The sequence below is a fragment of the Strongylocentrotus purpuratus genome, unplaced genomic scaffold (genome assembly GCF_000002235.5).
Source record: "Strongylocentrotus purpuratus isolate Spur 01 unplaced genomic scaffold, Spur_5.0 spur5_scaffold_8, whole genome shotgun sequence".
Taxonomy (NCBI): domain Eukaryota; kingdom Metazoa; phylum Echinodermata; class Echinoidea; order Camarodonta; family Strongylocentrotidae; genus Strongylocentrotus; species Strongylocentrotus purpuratus.
In genome coordinates, this window is record NW_022145614.1 from 33,383,279 (window position 1) to 33,399,333 (window position 16,055).

The window sequence follows — 16,055 nt, forward strand, 5'->3', positions numbered from 1 at the left end:
GTTTTACCAAAGGGCACTGGCCCATCGCCTTGGTTTCGAACCCGGGTCACCGGATTACGAGACCACTGCTCTACCGACTGAGCTATCGCGCCTCCTCTAAAATGAATGTATTTTCGTCACAGAAAATTTAAATTTGATCATATTTCTGGAAACATAAAGATTAAGATTGAGTATAAAACTCACAAGATAGAAGAAAAGTGTTAAGTGGTAAAGAGAGATACTTTATTCTAAAATTATTGATTTTCTACCTCTTTTTTTGTTCTTGTTCCTTTCCTTTAGAAACCTTCCTCTTGCCATTATCATTGGGATTCCTATGGTTACCGTACTGTATCTATTGGTTAATATCTCCTACTTTACCGTCATGTCACCAGAAGAACTTCTACAATCCAGTGCAGTCGCAGTGGTAAGCACATTCTATCCATCATATCGTTTCAAGATTTACACCGGCGAATGCAGGAATATCATTCTCGTTCAGATACGACACAGCGTTTTGTTTGGTTTTTGACGCTTCACATTTCGGAAAATAATATCTCAGAGATTTAGTAAATACGCGCCGGACTTTTTTAGCGCGCTGTTACCATTCGTTTACACGTTAAAAAAAAAAAAATCCGCAGCAGCTTTTTTGCTGCCGGTTACCCCGCCATATCTGAACGAGTCTGAGAGCATGATAACAACGGCAGTTAAAGTGTGCAATGTGGTAGACCTAGCATTATATTTTCCCCAAGTAATATATAACAAAGAAGTAATCGTATCGAAATTGTAATTAATATCCGTATAAAAAGAATCCAGTAGTCCATATAACCTGTTTAGTCATTCAATCGTACAAAATGAAAGTAACGAAAATACCAACCAAGGACGTCAAAAATCAATATGAAAGTGTGACTTCAGTTCAATACATGAAAACAAATCTCCTTTCCAAGGCTTATTTCATTTAATCACTGTTGACCATTCATATATGACTATTTGAATATCTTTAATAAGGAAATGTTGAGTTGATATATTCTTTAAATGAACCGATATGAAGGAGAACTATAGTTGAGATGATCAAAATTCCATTCCCCAACGAAATGTAAATAAATTAATTGTAATCACGGGAAATAATCTACTGATAATATCTAACTCGTTGTAAATCCCTCTAAATGTGTGCTGGACAGACGTTTGGTGACCGAACATTGGGTGTCATGGCATGGATAATGCCTTTCTCTGTAGCATGCTCTACGTTTGGCGCCGCTAATGGATCATTATTTACGGCAGGAAGGTACAATACGTGTGACTATCGTTGACACGTCGAATCGCCGTTCATTCCAATGTTGTTTGTGTCATGATTCATAATGGTACCGCGTGTTCAAGACAACTTGAATGTTAAGTTCATCTGTTTGTGTCCTAAAGTTCAATGTGTTGAGATGCCATTTTCCTTATACTTCTACACATCGAAGGCATATTCCATCGAAATTTTGTTTAGCATTGTGCTACATCCATAGTGAGCCTCAGCCTTACTGTGTAGTAGCTTTATCCGCTTCTTGTTATATCCATCTGATTTGATTTATCATATTAGGTCTTTATATCGAATTTCATTTTGTATTTTCAAATGAAATGGTGAATGTAGATAGAATAAGTATGCTTTAGCCATTTCATTGTCTATGGTGATGACGTACTGTGCATAATTATATATTTCTTTAAAGATCGTCATGTTGTTTAACAGGTTGCCGTAATTATTTCTTCTTTTTCATGCATGGCTCCATTTTTTGTTTGATATATAATTGTTTGTCATCGTATTTTGTTTGTATAGCGCTTGGAGACTTCGGTGGAAAGCGTTTCATAAGCACCGTTTATTATCATTATTATTATGGCATGGTTATTAATCATAAAGTATTTTAATATAGAACTTTACTGCGGGAGGTTCTGTATTTCTACCAATGACATAAGAAAAGCTAGTAGGTCGAAGAAGGGGCTTACGCCCCCCCCCCCCGGTGATTGGAACGCAACATGTGAGAGATAAGGGAGACGGGGTGAAAGAAAATACAAAAACAGGGAAAGGAATCGAACAGAGAAGAGGATGCGTCTTCCCGACACCCTCCCCGTAGCCATTGGCCTTCTCAATTCGCATTTCATTCACCAAATACGTACGACTGCTCTCCCTTCCCCTCGTCTATATGTCTTTATCATCCTGAAATGACACCTTTCCAAAATTATAGCTCTTATGAAATGATACCCCCTTTTACGCTTGCGTTGTATGTTATTTCTGCAATATGTCCAGGAGGGGTTATGACCCCCCCCCCCCCTCGTGATTGTTGCGTGTTGACCTATATTGTTCATCAATAAGATTAGAATATCACACATTTAATCGATTTCGCGTATTTTATGTGAATTGTACTCGCTCTTATACCATAAATTGTTACCGTTACGTCGTCTATTTGTCCTGTTGCTTTAATTAATTTTGTTTGTAGCTGCAGCCACGATTTATTTATCCAAGCCCCATTACCTATATCCAAGTCCCATTACCATTACCTATATCCAAGTCCCATTACCTATATCCTTATCTCATGGACGGAAGCAATGGGAATCTGTAACATTTAAAAGGCACATACTGAAAGGTTGATGATTTTAAAGTCTGAATACTGGCAGCAGTTCTTCAATGAAAAGGTAAAGATGAAAACAATTACACTGTCACTGTCACTTATATTGTTATACTAACCATGAAATAACACAATAGAGGGTATTTATACTGATACGTGATAATATTAAATATGATAATCATGCTAAATACATGATATATTTATGTTATACGTATTTACATAAACAAAAACTTTCGATTTTTTTTTTCTGACTAAGACACACAAATTGTCTTATTAGTTTAATTCGAAAATATTGGTACTTAATCTTTAAAATTCAAATCTGCAGACGTACGCAGACCGTACACTTGGTCCTATGGCATGGATAATGCCAGTGTTTGTTGCTATGTCTACCTTTGGTGCAGCAAACGGAAGTGTATTCACATCAGGAAGGTAACATTTCCATAAAGATCTGATTTCACCCATAATACAATGAAGAATGATAATTTTGAAATGATTGTGAAATAATCACCGCTAAAAAAACCTATTGCATAACAAATCCAACTACATTTCTAAAGGCTCGTTAATTACACATATTATTACGTGGTAAACCACTGCGGCAATTAAAACAGGACCTACACTGTCGCTCATAAATTTGGAATATTTTTGTTTTGCCCCAATTTATGGAATTATTTTAAAAATAATTTAAAAATAATAGATCTAGATAATAGTATACATTCTCAGATTTTATTGAATAATAATTGGACAATGTGTGTTTTGCGTGACTGCTAAAGCATGTGTATGCTACTATGCTTATCAACTAGGGGACCTACGCTCTTAAGTCATAAATGACAGTAATGAGGATAAATGCCCCCACAAAAGGGCACTAATATAGCAAATCTACACGGTTTTGATCCTGGGGTCTCACAGTTACGAGGCCATTGCTTTGTCACTGAACCATAACTGTACGCAGCGGGGGCTAGGGTAGGGGGCAGTTTCCATAAATTAAACAAAAAAACAGAAAATGCAATAAATTTTCAATAATTTATTGCATTTTACCCCGGTCTCCAACATAAAAAAATCGTCTGGACGGCCATGCATTATGGCTCAAGGCATGGGCACACGGACGATTTTTTAATGTTGGAAACCGGGGTAAAATGCAATAAATGATTGAAAATTTATTGCATTTTTTTTTAATGGAAACTGCCCCCTACCCTAGCCCTCGCTGCGTACATTCATGGTTCAGTGACAAAGTAATGGTCTCGTAACTGTGAGGCCCCAAGATCAAAACCGTGTCGATGTGCTTTATTAGTGCCCATTTGTGGGGCATTAATCCTCATTACTGTCATTTATGACTTAAGGGCGTAGGTCCCCTAGTTGATAAGCATAGTAGCATACATATGCTTTAGCAGTCACGCAAAACACACATTGGAAAATTATTATTCAATAAAATCTGAGAATGTATACTATTATCTAGATCTATTATTTTTAACTTATTTTTAAAATAATTCCATAAATTGGGGTAAAACTAAAAATATTCCAACTTTATGAGCGACAGTGTATTAATTACGTGTATAAGAATGGTAAGTTGTGGGTGAGAAAAAAATGTAACAAAGGCCTCTATTTACATACTTCTCTGAAGCTCACTTTTGTTTTTGAAGGAATGGGTGATGTATATTTCATATTGTTACGGAAATTGTTTTTAATTTTCATACTCGTCATATCGTGTGGATATCAAAACATCATAAACCCTCGCAAAAAAATAATAAACACGCAATTTTAAATCATTGCACATTTCATTAGTTAAATAACGACGTGTTTACATGCTTCCCAAAGAAGGTCATTTCCACACTGACATTTTGTATAACATGCCAGATTAATAGTCATAATTCAGAAGAAAAAAATTGTCATCGAAGAAGGTTACTTTTTACCTATGCCAAGGATAATAAAATTGTGTCAAGAAAGGCGTATTAAGGAAAACAGTTCTACATGTTGTATATTCTTATATTCTCAGATCATTTCAAGGCAGCTAAGTTTTCAGCACCAGTATTCACATCACATGTAACTGTCATGAAATTCTTATGTGTCAAAAAAAGAAGATTTTCTATTCGATGTGAATCCGTTTTCACCATTTCATCATAACTCATGGAATCCCATGACTTGCTCAGGCGAATAAAAATTAAAAACATATTGTGTCTACAAGTATAAACGATTATAATCAATCATGTCATTTTCATTTCAGGATCACTTTCGTGTAAAATGGAGACATAATTTACATTATAATTGCAGGACTAGTAAGCTTATGAAGACTAATTATTTCTTCCAGTGATCATTATTTTATGCATTTCGATAGAAGAACAGTAATATAGTGTAATTATGCTAAATGTTTTAATTAATGTGATTATCCGAAGACACTGGGTGATCGAACGCTAAGTTTGATGTCTTGGGTTATCCCTGTATCGGTGGCTGCTTCGACGTTCAGCTCAGCCAATGGTACATTGTTTACTTCAGGAAGGTAGAAACTTTGTCTTAAAATGAATTAAAATCATAAAGCCTAGAAACCCTTGTGGTCCTTGACCCCTCCTTTTTTCTCTCCCTATCTCTCTCTCTCTCTCTCTCTCTCTCCCTATCTCTCTAATGCTCTCTGTCTCTCTCTCTCTCTCTCTCTATCTAATGCTCTCTCCCCCATTCTCTCTCTACCTCATTCTCTCTCTATGTCTCTCAATATATATATATATATATATATATATATATCTCATTCGCTTTCACTGTCTCTCTATCTCTCTCATTATCTCTCTCTTTCTCTCTCTCTCTCTCTCTCCCCCTCCCCCTCTCTCTCTCTCTCTCTCCCTCCTACCATAGCCTCTAATTGCCTCAATCTCTCTCCTATTTCGTGCACCTCTTTTTCTCAATTCTTTTCCCCAACAATCTTTCTTTCTCCATGTGGTCCTTATTTCTAATTCATGAAATATATTCTTGTGGAAGTAGGAAGCAAAGTATAAACCAAAGATGATGCATTTAAAATCACTGATATTGATGAGATATCTATCTCTTACTATATTGCTCCGTCTCTCTTGAAGCGCAAAGTCTTTAATTGCATAATTAATCAGATATGTTTAGTATATCTTTATACCTGCTTTATCTTATATGTACTAACATTTATTCTTAAAAATAAATGATAATCTTCCTTGATCAATAAATTTCTCCCACACTACAATTTAACAGTTTCTTTAAGCATAAGAAAAAATAATTTCCTTGAGAGCTCTCTTTCAATCTAATCAATAGTGAACTATCATATGATATCATCGCCCATATTACACGCATTGTTCGTAAAAAGTCGAAATAGCGGTACTCATGAAACTTACTATTAAAATAGTCCTGTTGAATCCGGAGTATATTGACGATTTTGACCGTCTTGACCATTTTCTTTTTGTTTGTTTATTTATTTATTTTAAATTGATTAATTTGTGCATTTAATTTGTGTGTTTATTCATCCATTTATTTCGTTATTTTTACTTCATCTTTTTTGATCATCCATTATTTATGTATTCATTTGTTTGTTTATAAATGTATTTATTTATATATTAATCATTTCATACTGTATTATTTAGTTACCTTTTCATATCAAGAATGAGTAGTTTACAGCTTGTTACCACCGAACTGCTACATTAGCTATCAAAGTTCCTCAAAGTGCACATGTATTCATTCCACCTGCCAACCTGTTGCTTGCATCCTCAGCAGGTGGAGACCGATTCTAGTTGTTACACAAGCAATTTCTCTAAAACTGTACATGACGCGAAGTTTGACGGTTGTGCCCTATACGGGATCAGGTCACAATAACACTATTACTCCTATGTCTGATTAGGTTTTTTTGATCAATTCGATATTTTTTCATATTGTACCAAAGGTGCGATGATCCATACAGTAATAGATATAACATTGTAATTAATGTTTATTGAGTGTCTTTATAGGTAGGAGTAGAATGCGTTTGGATAAATTGTTACAACGTAGCAACTTACCCCATCTTAAACATAATACACTCACTCGCACACACGCACACACACACACGCACACGCACACACACACGCACACGCACACGCACACACACGCACACGCACACACACACACACACACACACGCGCGCACACGCACACACGCAAACTCACTCCACATACACACGTATACGCACACACGCACGCACACACACACACACACACACACAAACTCACTCCACATACAAAGGAGTTATTTTTTTTAAGAGACACTCAAAGAGTGCAAAGACACGCTCAATTCAATGATATATTACAAAAAGATGTACAAATAAACCATATTTCAGACAACCACAAAATACCACATTATTTGTATCAAAATATACCACATATGGTGTAAACACTTACCCCAGCCAGCAGCGGAGGAGATGTTATGGCTGTCGGTGGTTTTTTATTATGTAATCTCTCGTATAAAGTGAAATAGAAAGCGATATTACAAAATTATTTTATTGGTTATAATGAAGTAAAATAAAAATGTTTCACCAAGATGAAAATACATGGAATTTATCATTATGTGTTTGAATGATATAATATACTTCATAATGTAATATTTATAACAACTAGACCCGGTCTCCCCTATGTAATAAAATCTGTTATGTGATTTTATGAAAATTGTTCTTGATCATGATAGATGTATAAGGCTTCTCGGCTAAATGTTTAGTTGTATCAAGATGTGACACAATATATGAATCATCACATAATTCTACGTATCATGCTGAACTTAATTTGAAGAGTTAGACTAATTAATATCTGATTTATGTAGATGCATGTAGCCAGATAAAGCTAAATATGCTTTTCTTGCGCTGAACACTTACATTCGCTGTCATCTAAAAGTTTGAGCTTTTTAAACGTTTGATTTATCACCTTATAATAGTTATGCTTTTACAAAAGTTTCTATTTATGTGCAATACGTATTGAAACGAAATGTTCGCCATGTAACGCATCAGTAGAGAATTAGATATTGCCAATTTTATGATAAAAATGCAGTGGATATCAGTTGATTCGTTGGCGAATTAGTTTACTGTACACCTTCATGATTATTCTTCTCTAACGATAATAAATTAATCATAATGGATTATGAACTTCCTACCTCGACAGGTAATCTACAATCAAAGTAGTTTATTTTAATAAATGTAGATTGTTGTGCAGATTAATACTGATTATGACTTGTTTTATATGAATTTTATACCACGAAATAGGGAATGAAGTTAAGAATTTACTGTAGGGCAGCTGAGTTTTAAGCGTGTTTCTAATTTGATTTGAATGATCTTGTTGCAGACTGACGTACGTAGCAGCACGAGAAGGCCACATGGTTGAAGTATTGTCTATGGTACATGTGAAGAAATTGACTCCTTTCCCTGCTATGATATTCACGGTAAGCTTATCTCATTTAATAGCTGCTATGGACACTGATTAAATGTGCTATCAATATAACATCACTAACGTTCCACAACCACCATCAACACCAACACATACACCTCACCACAGCCAACACCACCACAGACAACACCACCACAGACAACACCACCAACACTTACATCCCACCACTACCAACACCACAACACCACAATATTACCCCCAACACCGACATACTACCATTACCAACACCACTATCCCATCACCACCATTACCACCGCACTACCTTAACATTACCGACCCTGGTGAATTTCTACTCGATATAACTTTGATAAAGTACGGGGGTTGAACTTGTCGTGCACATAGATAATTATTTTTTACCATGCACGTCCATCATGATTATCAACGTGATGCAGAGGCGGGCAGAGGCATAGGCCCCCCACTTTTTACATAGGAAAAGTGCCCCTTTAACTTTTTTTTTAAAGAAGTGCCCCTTTTTACATAGGAAGAGTGCCCCTTTTACTTTGACAAGTGCCCCTATTAATTTGTAAAAGTGCCCCTTCCCCTTTTCAACTCTGATAAATGTCCCTTTTATTTGGACACGTGCCCCTTTTCCTTCGACAAGTTCCCATTTTCCATTCTCATAAGTGACCTTTTTTTATCTCTAGTAAGTGCCCCTAGTTAGGTACGAGAAGTGCCTCTTTTCACCTCTGATAATTGTCCTATTTAAATCTGAGAGGTAAATGCCTCTTTTACTTTGTCAACTGCCCCTTTTCCTTTGTAAGAAGTTCCCCTTTCCCTTTTAATAACTCGAATAAGCGCACCTTATATTTTCACATGTGCCCTTTTCCCTTTCTAACCAGTGCCCCTTTTCCTAATGATAAGTTCCCCATTAAAAAAGAGCCCCTTCCCCTTCTCATTAGTGCCCCTTCTCTGGTAAATGACTCTTTTCAGGTACGAGAAGTTACCTCTTTCACTTCAGATAAGTGCCTCCTTCACCTCCGATAAATGCCCCTTTAAAATCTGATCGGTGCTCATTTTCTTTGATCTAATGCACATTTTTCTTTATTACAAGTGCCCCTTTTTCATTCACATACCTGCCCCTTTTCATATCTGGTCATTGCGCCTTTTCAGGTGCGATAAATGCATCTTTTCACCTCTGATAATTTCCCTTTTAATAAGATATAATAACATCTTATAAATGCCCCTATTAAAATCTGATGGGGCCCCTTTTCCGTCGACAAATGCCCATTTCCTATTCTCGTGACTGATTTTTTTTTTCCATCCCTGGTGAGTGCCTCTTTCTGAGGGTGTAAAAAGTGCCCCATTTTACCTCTGATAATTACTTTTTGTACTTTGGCAAATGCTCCTTTTCTTTCCTGATAAGTGCCCCCCTTTTCCTCTCATCAGTTAACGCGCCCTAGCTAATTTCAAGCGACTAAGAGCAATTTCCCCCAAAGCTCGCTCGCTACGCTCGCACGCATCTATAGATGATATACTCATGTTACTTATCAAAGGTCTTTGCAGTCTTCCGTTATGAAAATATGCTTATAACCCCATTAGGAATTTAGGATTGGGTTTTTTCCTTTTTATAAGATGTAATTTTTCGCACTGCAACCTCACACATCTTAAAAAAATTCCTTCGCTCGCTTGCAAACAATTTTTTAGACAATCAAACCCAACTGCAAAGTATGATGCTTAAGTAATATCTTGTATGGTGTATAAAGTGAAACAAATATTGAAATCATCCCTGATAATTGTAATCACAATGTAGGGCTATATACCAAATTCCCAATGTCTACAAGATTGTATATTTTCGCTTTGATTCCCTTTTGTATTTCCCTTTGTAGGTGCCCTTTTTTCTAGAAAGTGTCCTTTTTTCTTGGTGCCCCCCCCCACTTTGTTAGTCACTCGGCCGCCCATGGCGTAATGCCATGATATTCTAGTATACTTCATGTCCAAAATGACCAGTCTAGACTATTCTGACTGGGAGAGCGATAGTTATTATTAGTCAACAATTTTCTAAAACATATTCTAAAAGGGTAACAAGATTCACTTTCGGGCTACAGTTGTTTGAAAATTACCTGCAGGTGCTTGATGAGGTGATTTGTAAAATGAAGGGGAAAAAAGGTAAATCAAACATCCAGAAAACGGCCAAGAGGGTTGAGGGTTAAATGAGAGAATTTTTTTGAATCTTGTACGAGTAAGGTTATGACGGTAGGGTCCTTGTTCTACAGAGCGTTAGTAACTTCAACCATCGCTCTGTAAAAATGCAGATGCGTATAAAACTAAGATGCGTAAATATCGAAAAGCGAACATTTGATCTCCGTTGGGCAATGGTGATACTTGTCTGGTGTAGGTAGCGTGATAATCAAAAAGGTAGTTTTCATATCATCATTTCTCATATTTTGTTTTTAGGATGAGTGTTATTCGTAGGTGCATTATATTGATCATCATCTTACTCATTCTTTGGTGTAAACCTCATCCTATCATTTGTTTTTACATTATCTTACTTGGTATCTTGCAGGCGATTCTTTCCATTGCAATGCTTCTGCCCAGTGACTTTGATACCCTGGTCAACTACTTCAGCTTTGCAGCCTGGATGTTCTATGGAATCACGGTATCGGCCCTGCTTTATCTGAGATACAAATGGCCTGATGCTCACAGACCTATTAAGGTACAGAGCTAAGTATTCTCGTCAATAAGAATGCAGTTGAAAGTGTGGTATTATAATTTCATCGCTTGGTTTTAACATACGAACTGACATGAACTGACCATGGTGAATGAGTATTCAATATTAAAGGCTCTCGGTAACATCATGTGATAGCATTAAGACGGAAAAAAGGAATCAATTAATGGGGCATTTAGAGGAATGAAGGAAATTCATTATTTGAAAACCCGACTTTCTTATTGATTCATCCTTGTATTTGTATCGATTTCACTCAAGTACTTCAATACTAAGGTATTAGTAAATCGGAACTGATTGAATATTTCATTTTAAATAAATAGCGTCTTACCTCTTTCGGAAATTCCTTATTTTGTTTATTACAAACGCAATACTAAGTAGGCCTTGTATATGAATTTAAAATTTTGAATAGAAGCTGAAGTTAATCTTTATGAAAATTATAAGCTGGTCGAAACGTTTTTCATAATAAGGTATCATACTCATTAGTATTGTTATCATCATTATTATCATCATTATTATCATTGAATACAAAAAAAACTTATCCAAGCGACTCCCCGGCATCCTTGTCATTTTAATAAAAGAATGCTATACTTTTGATGACAGGTTCCCATCGTGCTACCCATCATTGTGTTGATAGCGGCTGTATACCTCGTGATTGCTCCTATCATTGAAGAACCAGCTCTGGAGTTTCTCTATGCCTTCCTCTTTATTCTATCTGGTCTCATCTTCTATCTACCGTTTGTTTTCTACAAGAAGGAATTGGGCTGCATGAGTAAGTTAAAGATACAACATGTATACATCTTAAAATTATGCACTGCATGGCACAGTGAGATTAAATTGTACCACTCACCTGAAAGAAAAACATATCGTGCGTAGGTAGAAGGTATGAAATCAATCTCAGTAAACGGTTATGGAATATGATGAAGAAGACACAGTACAATAAAACCCTGCACGGAAGCCAAATCGGGCTCCGTGCGTGCAAAATAATATGCGAGTGCCTACGTGTGCGTTAGCTAGTCTACTCAGAAAGACGTTTCACTGTTCACTTTGAAAAAGTAATACTTGAAGCTCTTATTTTGAATACAGTATAGCCACATGAAACCTCTTAGATCAAAAATCTTACATCATGAAGACGTCACACCTTTTGCATTTTAGAATAATCACTGACAGAGTGATGGAGGTGCTTCATAAATACCCAATTGCATGTTCGCCATCTTGAAAATAATACTTCCACCTGTGTGTCAGAGAATGTGCCGTCGGTGAAAATATGAATAGGGGCCTCATGAAAACATAACTTTCATGAGCCCGAATCCAGTATTGTTGTACAAAAGACTTTAATCTGCCCATGCGCGGATTGTACCTACGAACTAGCTCATTCGGCAACATTTTTCTGTTTCCTTTCATTTCAGAATACTTAACAGTATTCCTGCAGCTATTATTTCAAGTAGCGCCCTCTAAGTACGTGGCTCCTGAAGAGGTTGAAGAAGAAGAGGAAGCTATCGTTGTGGAATCATGAGTGCTTTCTCACTAAAATCACCAACTTTACTCATTTATGATTTAATCATTGTTGCAGGTTGCACTTTTGTGAACTCTTATTTGCTTGTACCGAATTATTAAAGGCTGACACTTGAGGAAAAAAAATGAGTATCATGCAAGATTCCGAGGTTATGAATGTCAACCTTTGTGTCCTTTACAATTTAATATTTTATGTAATGAAATGGAAATACAAATAATTTTCTCTGTGAAATAGATTTGTTATTGTAAGTTGCTTTTGTGATTGCTCTTCTTCATTTCATTACGAAAATTAATTTTGTTTATTGTCATAATGCTGCAATCTCAGTATGCTAATTTATATGTAACTCAGGAATAAAAACACGTACGGCCTTTCATAAATCAGTAGACTAAATAAGCTAAACTGTATTTTATTTTGGCCGCTTTCGAGAATAACTGAAGGAGAAGTATTGGCCTGGTGTTCAGTCCTTACATGTATGTGTGCATACACCCTAAATCTTCGATGCGAACAAATTTTAAATACTTTCGAGAAAAACAGCTATTGGAATAAATCTAGGTGTATCATAAAGCAAACAAATTACACTTTCTCTGAATGAATCAAATTATTTCTGCTTCTTTTAAAGTGGAAAATATATTCCATCATTAATTTTTAGGGTAACTTTAAAACAATAAGCTTGTTAAATATGATTTTTGTGTAATTTACTGTCGTCTCAGAAAAATATTTAACAGGTTTAAACAGTGTTTCATTATACTCTACTTGATGTTCTTACTTATATTTTTAACGTCTCTCCCATATTTTCTATTCATTTTCTCTTCTCTTGTATATAATGTAAAAGTGTTATTTGTAGTTGATATTCTTTATTATCAGTTGTATTTTCCTTACACTGCTTTCGGGGACCATGCCTCCTTCAGTTATACTTCAGCTTTGCCGACTTCCTGTAAAAAAAGGAAAAGAAAATAAGACAGATACTTATAGGACTTACATTATGCAACGTTGTCATCACCTTTATAATGATCAGACTTAAGTTTGCAAGTTTGCAAGTTTTTCATTTGGGGGGCCTTCTGCCGTAAGATTCATGTAATAGAGATTAACTCAGGAATGAATTCATCTCGTTATGCTGCAGAGTTACACATTAATTAATAAAGAAAATCTGCAGAGAGAATTTAATATGCAAATAGTCATTTCCTGTGCCCACATCTGTTCATACTTCAATTATAAGAACGTTGGCCAACCATGCCTTATGAATGTTCATTAGAAAATATAATTCATTATTAACAGAACAAAATGACGGCAAAAATAATATGTAAAACTAAACAAGACAAAGCAAAACAGAAAGAAATATATGTGTATGATAGAAGTATGTATTTTAAGAGGGTGGTAATTATTATTCGGATAATATCTACTTACTTTATACACAGAATAGCATCACTGCAACAACTGTTGTTCCTAAGGCCCTGCAATTATCATAACCTCATCAATTACCAGGTATCTACCTACATCCGCGAGAAGAGTGGATTATTTGTTTTATTAATATTATGGTCATCACTCTTTTTGCAAACCTTCTGCTGAACTTCGGAAGAAAATATATCCTTTAGATGTCAAAAACTTTCGGACTGTCAACCAATTTAAAACTTGTTTTAAGACACATTTATCAAAAATTGCTTTTGATGATTTACTTACTCTGTTCACATTGATATATATTTAATATTTGTTGTAACTTGTAGGTTTATTTGTATTTTGTTTTTTAAATATGGAAATGTTTTTCATTGAATTTCTTTTGCTATAGCGCTTAGAGACTTCCGTGAAAAGCGCTTTATAAGCTCTATTTTTTTGTTAATATTATACAAATATACACTGTCTTGAGAGGCTCTGGTTAAAACTATGCGCAAGAGTTGACTCCAATAGTACTATTTGCTGAGGGGCGCATAGTTTTAACCAGTACCTCGAAAGGAAGGCATTGTAGATTTGTTTTATATCCTGCATCAAATTGATTTTTTTTTTTTGAATTTTGTTACTGAAAATTTCAAATTTAAAAGTTACAGTTATTATAAAAAGAAGAATTCAAAATAAAAATAAATTATTAAAAATTTAAATTTAAAGAAAAAAAAAATCAATTTAACATCTTTGTTTGAATCCCCAAAAATGTAAACTCCCAAATGGTACTTCTACTCCCAAATAGTACTTTTTCAGAGCAATCTTAAAATAGTTGAAATATTTCTGGTCATGTGACGAGCTCTCAACCAATCAAGAGCCAATACATTTTTGATGCAGGATGGATATATAATTTGTTTTATTATTATCATTTTTTTATGTATATATTACTATTATCATTATTAAAGTAAAGGTATGGTGGTTTGAATACTTGACTGGAGATTAGAATGTCGTGGGTTCGAACCCGGCCACGGCACTAGGTGTCACGTTACACCTAGTTGTTAAATAGGTTTGAAGGAATTCCGTGAACGCTGAAATACCTTTTTAGCCTTGCAAAAGCCGGGGCAATATTGGAGCTCCTTGGTTTAAGGATATCAAATAGTATTATTTTTTTGATATATTGTCAAAGGATGTTAGTGTCGAGCTGGGAGTCGAACCCTTAACCATTTTATATATTATGAGTCAAGTAAATGAACCACTCACTAAACGACGACAATTCCGTATCTTGTAAATAAATTGCTGTCATATATCTGTTACAATGTTTTGAATAAATATAATGCACGTTACATGAAGCAAAGTTTTTACACGATATTTATATTACACTCGTCAGAGTATATGAAAGAAATCTGTTTGCGACTGAATTCATTCAGTTCCCCCCACGTATTGTTTGACTTCTGTTTCCTGCTCTTTCTCGCATTTTACTCTAAATGCAAAAGCTAAAAGCTTCAGTGTGTCTATAACCAAGGTTATTCTTCGGGTTTTTCAGACTGTTAACCATCTCGTACTTGGTAATTTTTGTACAATGAGAGTATGTCAATTCAGATGGTAAAACAATGATAATATTCTGGATTTATATGGCGCTTAATACAAAATACCGTCTTTAAGCCCTTTACATCTCCACTCCCTGGAGTATATTATTACCATATTAATAATTTCATTATTAAAATATACATATATTTAAAGACCCACTTTAACCAAAACCGGCTAAAAATGGGGGAAAAGACAAATAGAATAATTTTTGACGGAGATTCCAAACATGACAATTATTTTTTTGTTTAGAAATCATCAATAATTCTGGAATCTAGCTTTAAATATGATGACTTTCATGAGCCAGCTTCTTAATTTGTCTGCTTCATTTTGCTATTAATGTTGGGTTTACGTTAAATAGTGCTCCTACTTAAAATAAATTGCCAGTACTATAAATTCAGTGGCGTATGTAGGAATTATATGGGCAGTAAACATTTGAGAAAGGAAGAGAAAAGAAAGGAGAAAGAAAGGAATAGCCAGGAAGTGACGCATAGATCAATGTAGGAAGGATGACGGTAGGGAAATTGATTTGGAACTGGCTAAAGACAGGAAAAGATTGAGAGTGGTGTAACGAGGAGACCTGACCCCCCTCCCCTCTCCATAGAGAAGACCCATGGGATGATGATGATGATGATGATGATGATGGTGGTGATGATGATGGTGATGATGATATATGTAGGGATTATGTGCACGAGGCAAACAATACCATTTCGCCCCTATTCCGGCCTCATTGGCTTAAAAAACAAACCAGATTTTATCGATTTTCCATACTGAAGCATTTACCTGGGTTTTGGTAAAGCAAATTAGTGATAAATAATCGACAAGCTAGGAACATTTTACAAGGCAACCAAATATTAGTCTATTTCACATTCAGAAGATTGAAAAATATATATAATTATTCCATTCAATTACTCCTATATTCAGGGCTCAAAATAAAGGAA

The 16,055-nt window shown here is 35.3% G+C and overlaps 1 protein-coding gene across 2 annotated transcripts in view; it reads left to right on the forward strand.

Moving 5' to 3' along the window:
* LOC577533 (b(0,+)-type amino acid transporter 1) overlaps positions 1-13,863 on the forward strand; it is a 28,181-nt gene extending 14,318 nt beyond the window's left edge. Inside the window, exons 8-13 of one of the 2 annotated variants that reach the window (XM_030975820.1) lie at positions 280-403; positions 1,155-1,258; positions 7,880-7,976; positions 10,485-10,634; positions 11,247-11,415; positions 12,053-13,863. In XM_030975820.1, the coding sequence (XP_030831680.1) occupies positions 280-403; positions 1,155-1,258; positions 7,880-7,976; positions 10,485-10,634; positions 11,247-11,415; positions 12,053-12,159 (751 nt within the window). In that variant the 3' untranslated portion in view covers positions 12,160-13,863. Of the gene's footprint in view, positions 1-279; positions 404-1,154; positions 1,259-2,901; positions 3,006-7,879; positions 7,977-10,484; positions 10,635-11,246; positions 11,416-12,052 lie in introns of both variants that reach the window. The other variant, XM_030975821.1, reaches the window with a different exon arrangement.
* The last annotated feature ends 2,192 nt before the right edge of the window (positions 13,864-16,055 follow it).